The sequence below is a fragment of the Molossus molossus genome, unplaced genomic scaffold (genome assembly GCF_014108415.1).
Source record: "Molossus molossus isolate mMolMol1 unplaced genomic scaffold, mMolMol1.p scaffold_m16_p_6, whole genome shotgun sequence".
Classification (NCBI taxonomy): domain Eukaryota; kingdom Metazoa; phylum Chordata; class Mammalia; order Chiroptera; family Molossidae; genus Molossus; species Molossus molossus.
Window position 1 is genome coordinate 98,396,670 of NW_023425399.1, and position 6,000 is coordinate 98,402,669.

Genomic DNA, 6,000 nt, shown 5'->3' on the forward strand with positions numbered 1-6,000 from the left:
TTACCAAGAACCCAGTAAGTGCTGGGGGATGAGGGAGCCTCCTTCTCCTCTCCCAGCAGCAAGATTCCTAGAAGACGCAGGCCTGGGGAGAAGCCAAGGAACAGCTGCTGAGGAGCACAAGGTGAGGAGGCTGGGGTCCCACTTCCCTCACCAAGACAATGAGTGGTTCCCGAAGAGACAGGATAGTCTTGTCAACTTAGTTCTGAGCTTTTTAGGTACTGTCCAGGACAGAGGAGGAGCCGCCACCACCACCACCAAACACCAAGTGTCCCGGCTCTGCCCCAATCCATAGAAAGATGCCCCGATCCATAGAAAGACAATCTACTGCATTAGAATCATCACATATTTTAGGCAGGCACATCATCAGGCCTGCAGAATGAATGAATGAACCAAAAAATGAGTGAATGAATGAATCACCAGTCTAACTCTTTGATCATCTGGCTTTATAAAGAAGCCTAGAAAAGTCAAAAGTAGCCTGAGTTAGCAGGTAAAGGCAGGCTACGTCCCAGGCTTCTCAACTAAACTTTGGGGGCTCCACCTACCAATGGGCACTGGCCAACTGGGTTCCCAGCCTAAGCAGATACATTGTACCCAGCAACCCCCCACCCCCCATCATTCTTCAAACCTTTCAGACCATGGGATACTGAGGACACGAGGAGCAGAGCCTACAGAGCAGTGCCCCCGGCCCTCCCCACTGCACAAAGTGAGACCTAATTTCAAACACCAGGCTCTTATCCCAGTGCAATGAGGGCAGGGAGAGGGTCTTCCTAATTTCTGATTGCCACAGGGCACAGCCACCCTGCCCCTAGGCTCAACCGAGTCTAAGGCTCCTGCCCAGGAAATGCTGCTGACTTGGGACCACCTAGCACCCAGGTCTACAAAGGTCAGGCCCTCACAGAGGCTGCAGCTTGGCTGTTGCCCTGAGTCCTTTCGAAGGCTGCAGGGTAGGGCCCAGCCCCTTTCCCACTCTCTTCCCAAGCTGAAGACTTCACAGAAAGAATTCCCTTAGTTGTGTAACTGGTTAAGATTTTAACAGTCGTCCACTGTAAAAACCTTATGACTGGTTTTCACCTAGTAACCCAAGGCCAAAAATTCCACCCAGGGCTTAGAAACTTAAGAATGTAAGTGGCAGATCTAAATTCCCCAGCCAAATACTCTTCTCCCACATATAAGGTGAGGAGTAAAACCTGGGGCAGCATCCCATCTGTGTATCTGACCTCACTGCCCCTGGCCACAGCAGCCAGCAAAACCAGCCCCAGACCAACGGTGGGAGGGGGAGCCTCCAGCCCCAGACCTGGCTGCCCTTCAATGCGTCAGGACAGTACCTTCCATGGGGGCTTCCCCTGTTACCTCCCTCCATGTCCTTACACAGAGCTGCCTTTTCTTCATTCCTTTTTTGTTTTAATTTAAACAAAGCGTTTTGGGTGAGTAACCAGCTGTTTGAGCTTCCGATTGGCAGGTTAATCACTTCCTATTGGCTGATCTGGAGAACTTTTCTCCCCCTTGGAAATGGCACATTCCTGTCTTTGTGGCTTCTCTGTTTACACACATTTTGCTACCTAATGTCAACACTTGCTAATGAATAAATATATCACTCCACTCACTGAAAATGAGGTCCTGGCCTGACAGAATGACTGCTTAAATCCGGTGAGCAGATTTATTCCGATATCTTTGCAGGAAACCCAAGAGAACATAACCCTTTTTTCTTTTACGGTTTTAGGTTTCTGGGAACATTTACCCTAGTTGTCTTTACCCCTGGGGTCAAGGTGACTGGTCTGTCTCTCTTTTAAGGAAAACCTCCACATTTGAAGACTACGGAAGAAAAAACAAAAACAGGGCAGAGGTGGTCCTTGGAGAACTAACCTCATGAAAGGATTCTTGAGTATTGAAGCCAAAAACCCGGTCAAGTTATTATTTGAGAAAACAGAGCTCGGTAACATTTGTTACAAATACAGAGAGCTGGTTATCTCCTCATTAATGACCATTTATCTGGTGTTTTGTAAATCGAAAGCAAAATATCACATGCTTTGCAGGCCACTTATTAGACAGGCACCAGGCAAGCAGCAACGCCTTCCCGACTCGAGGGATCGGCGTCGAGTCCCGGGAGGGCTGTGGGCTTCGGTTACACCGTTCATTAAAGTATTTAATTTATGACAACGCCCCAGCAAAACTTTTAATTAGTGGGGGGAAAGCCCAACAGCCAAAACTCATGAGGCGGAAGAACTTGTAGAATTCCAAGAGCGACATGAGGCCCAACCCTGCACTTCTCTCAGAACCCTGGCAAAAAAATAACATTCTATTTTTCAGGCATCAAGTAAACAGGGCGCAAAGTTTCAAAGTTACACTCCCTACTTTTCAGCAGGTGAATCTCCCACTGTAAGAAGGGGCTCCTGGATGCAGGGGTCCTCCCCGTGGTCACCCTCCTGTCCCGGCTTCGCAGACCCTCTTTCCCCGCACTGTTAGCTCCACAGGGTGAGCCCCTGCACTGCCAGCCAGAAGTTGCATGCAATCACAACAGGGCTGGTGCCAGTCTCAAATGAGCGTTTGCCCTGGCCCCATGCCATCCGGTGACAACAGGCAAGCAGAGCTATGCTAAAAACTTTTACAGCCCCAACCTAGAACTCTGAGAAAATCCGGGAGGAGTGCTGACTTGTATGGGAGGGAGAAGAGGAAACCAGCGAGGGTGGTTTTGTCTTGACTTAAAATTTTCTAACCATTTACTCAAAACAAAAGTCTTTTCTGCACCTTTTTAAAACTGTCTTCCCTTCCATCGAATTATCTCTTCCCACCGGCTCCTCTGGCACTCACAAAGCCTTCAAATTTTCCCATCAACCTGTCCTATTTGGCTCCCAAGACATCTCTGCGTGGATTAAATTCCACGTGTTAAAGCTGAGCCAACTTCAGCCACGGTGTGCAAATACATGAAAAAAGAACAAATTGTAAAGCATATCTATCTAGGAAACTTTTTTTAAAGAGTATATATACACGTATATATCATTTCCAGCCACAACAAAAACAGAAAAATCCGAACTTCCAACAGAGGATACCTATAACCACCTCCAGGCAAACCCAGCACCTCCCCAAGCCGCTGCCTGGGCATAAAAATCCGCGTTCTAGAGGCTGTTTCTAACTTAAGAAAGGAAGGGTATTTTTAAAATCATCTACTCACCAGTTGGTTTGAGAAAATCCATCGGGTATCTGGAGTAAGGAGGAGGGGGAGACTCTGGAATTAAAAAAGTAAGAGAAAATAAAGGCCGAGCCATGAGTAAGAGAGATAGAAACTTATGATAACAGAGGCATTCTTTTAGCCCAACTGTTTGTCTTAGCTGTGGGGGTTGGAGGCAGGGCCGCGAGGCGGTGATTGCCTTGATATTTAGCTGTCAGATAAACAAAAGAGGCCGCCTGGCGCCAGCCGCGGCGCTCCGCTCCTCCACGTCTGCGGACGCCACCGCGGCGCTCGGCGGGCCCCGCTGGAAACCACCCGATCCGCCGCGGCTCTGCTGGGCCACGCACTTCAGTTCTCAGGGCGGGGGGCGACAAAGGCCCCCTCCCAGTCCCGGAACTTCAGACCCAGCTCCCACTTCGTCCCCCCCCCGCCCCGCCCCGCCCCGCCCCGCCCCCCAGGGGCGCAATTCACCCCCGCCCCGGCGCTCAGGTAGGCACCGGCGCGGGGAACCCGGCTCCGCTTTCCCAGCCCACCCGAGAGACGCGCCCCAGGTGCGCTGGTGAACCTAGGAGGATCTATTAGCGCCCAAATTGCACCCTTCCCCCGCCCTGAACATAGACGCAGAGAAAAAGGAAGCAATGGAGGAGGCTGAACGGATAAATGGGGGCAGGCTGGGGTCTCAGTCCAGGCCCCAGCGCAGTAAGGGGGAAGCATCATCACCGAGGAGCTGGAAACTGACCACCCCCCTATAGTTAATTCTACGATCTCTTGTGCTGGAAGAAAGTAAAGTAGGGGTCAACCAACTTCTCCTGACTCCTTGTTCTTTACAACCCTGAGAGTAGAGTTGAGAGGGTTCGGCCTCCCACCCTAACACACTTTGCCCCCAAATCCCCGGAACTGCACGGCCAGGGCAGAATCCGGGCCACTGTGCCCGACGTGACTCTCTTTATTTACTAAAGGAGCAGAGACTTCCCAGCCTTTACAACTCGCTTCTCCCGGCCTTCCTTGGCGGGCTTGGACCAAATCCAACTCGGCCACACACCTCAATGCCTTTCCGGGTGCGGGGGAGGCGTGACCCCTACTCTCTGCACCCTCTAACTGACTGGAAATGAGGACGTCTAATTTCTAACCGCATGTCTGCAGAATGTGCATGTGCAGTGCCCATAGTCCCCATCGGGACAACATAGGAGAAAAAAATTGTGAGGGAACCCCCAGGGAATGCCCTTCCAGTATCCCCTAGTCCCTTCTTTACTTTTGTCCCCAAGTCTCCTACCAGGAATGGCTGTACACTCCCCTCCAGAGAGGTGGGTGCACAAACACGCAGCCCAAGGGGGCTTTTCTTCCACCGCTTCAGCGCCGGGGGGGGGGGGGGGGGGGGGCGCAAAACAACTTCTTACCTAGTTCGCAGAGTCGGCTAAGGTGATGGGGGTTGCAGCACACTAGCTCGGGGTTGATCTTCCCGTAAGATTCACAGCAACACAGCCTCTTGACTTCCGAGGAATGCCTGAGATCCGGCCACCTGAACACTTTGCACAGCAGGAGGGGGAGCGAATAGGACGAAGGCGGCTGAGCTGGCTGCGAGCTGGCGGGCGCCCCCAGGCCCAGCCTGCAGTCCAGGCGGCCAGGCAGCAAGAGGCACGCGGTGCGCGTACCGCCGCGGGACTCTACGGCCTGGAGCAGCAGCTCCAGCTGCCGTTCCTTCAGTTTCTTGAGCACCGAATGTGTGAGTGCCTTCAGATCCGCCTCGGCGCCCCCGGCCGCACCGGTGCCCGCGGCTGGGGGGTGGGGATGGTGACCTTTGGCACCTCGGACCGCCTTGCCCAGGCAGCAGCCAGCCCTGCCTGTGCCACTGCCACCGGCCCCATGTGCCCGGCCGTCCGTCGCCCCTTCTCCCCGCAGCTCGCCTCCTCCTCCGCCTCCCCCCGTGCCCTCCTCCTCGTCCTCGCCGCCGGGCGCACGGCTCCTCCAGAGACGCCGGACGAGCGCAGATCGTTTGGTCCTGAACATGCGGGGCGAGGAGGCGAGGAGAAAAGTCGTTTGCCGGCTAAGGAGCGAACATGACCTCCGCACACCATGAAGAAGTCGGGCGCCGAGTTGGGGCAGCAGGCGCAGGCGACAACAGCAGCAGCAGGGGCCCGGGCAGGAGCGGCGACGGCCCGAGGGGCGCTCCGTGGCATGCGCCAGTCTCCCGGAGGCCGGGGCGCGCGCGGGGGCCCGTTGGCGCCCGCCGGGGCTCGGGGGCCTGCGCTCCGGCTGCCCCACCCCGCGCGGCCCGCGCCGTGCGCGGCTGTCGGGCCCCGGCGCACCCCGGAGGAACGCGGCCGCCGCTTTCCTGGGGTCGGTGAAGCCTGCCCGGGTCGGCGCCTCCCCAAAAAGAGGCCCCCCCGCAGCGGCTCCCGAGTGTCGGGCTCGCCAGCCTCGGCTTCCTACATGGAAGATCCGCGGGGGCAAAAAACGAAAGGCGTTCGACTGAGCTGCTGGAGGGAGGTAAAAGCCTCTTTCCCCCTTGCTAAGCAACTTAATTTGGGGGTGGGGAGAAGCAGGCAATTAGGAGGAAAAAAAAAAAAAAAAGCAGGCACGCGATTTATTTTTTTCCTCTATATCCTTAGTAACCGGATCTCCTCAAATTCCGTGCACACGAAGACTCGGAGGAGGGGGCCGAATGGACTTCACCCCGCATGAGATGTCTGGCGAAATAAGAAGGCTGTCTCAAAATCTAAGAACCAAGTATGCAAAGCCCAAAATGAAAAACACTTCCTCGCACCCTGGAGGTCTGGGGCCGTCCGACTAGAGCTGGGGTTTAAAAAAAAAAGAAAGAAAATGTTTACAAAGTA

The 6,000-nt window shown here is 54.4% G+C and overlaps 1 protein-coding gene across 1 annotated transcript in view; it reads right to left on the reverse strand.

The window, feature by feature from the left end:
• The window catches only part of SMAD7 (SMAD family member 7), a 28,364-nt gene extending 23,043 nt beyond the window's left edge, over positions 1-5,321 (reverse strand). The window contains exons 1-2 of the mRNA XM_036245667.1: positions 4,564-5,321; positions 3,170-3,223 (exon numbers count right to left, since the gene is read on the reverse strand). Coding sequence (XP_036101560.1) covers positions 3,170-3,223; positions 4,564-5,173 — 664 coding nt within the window. The 5' untranslated portion in view covers positions 5,174-5,321. The remainder of the gene's footprint in view (positions 1-3,169; positions 3,224-4,563) is intronic.
• Positions 5,322-6,000: the final 679 nt, after the last annotated feature.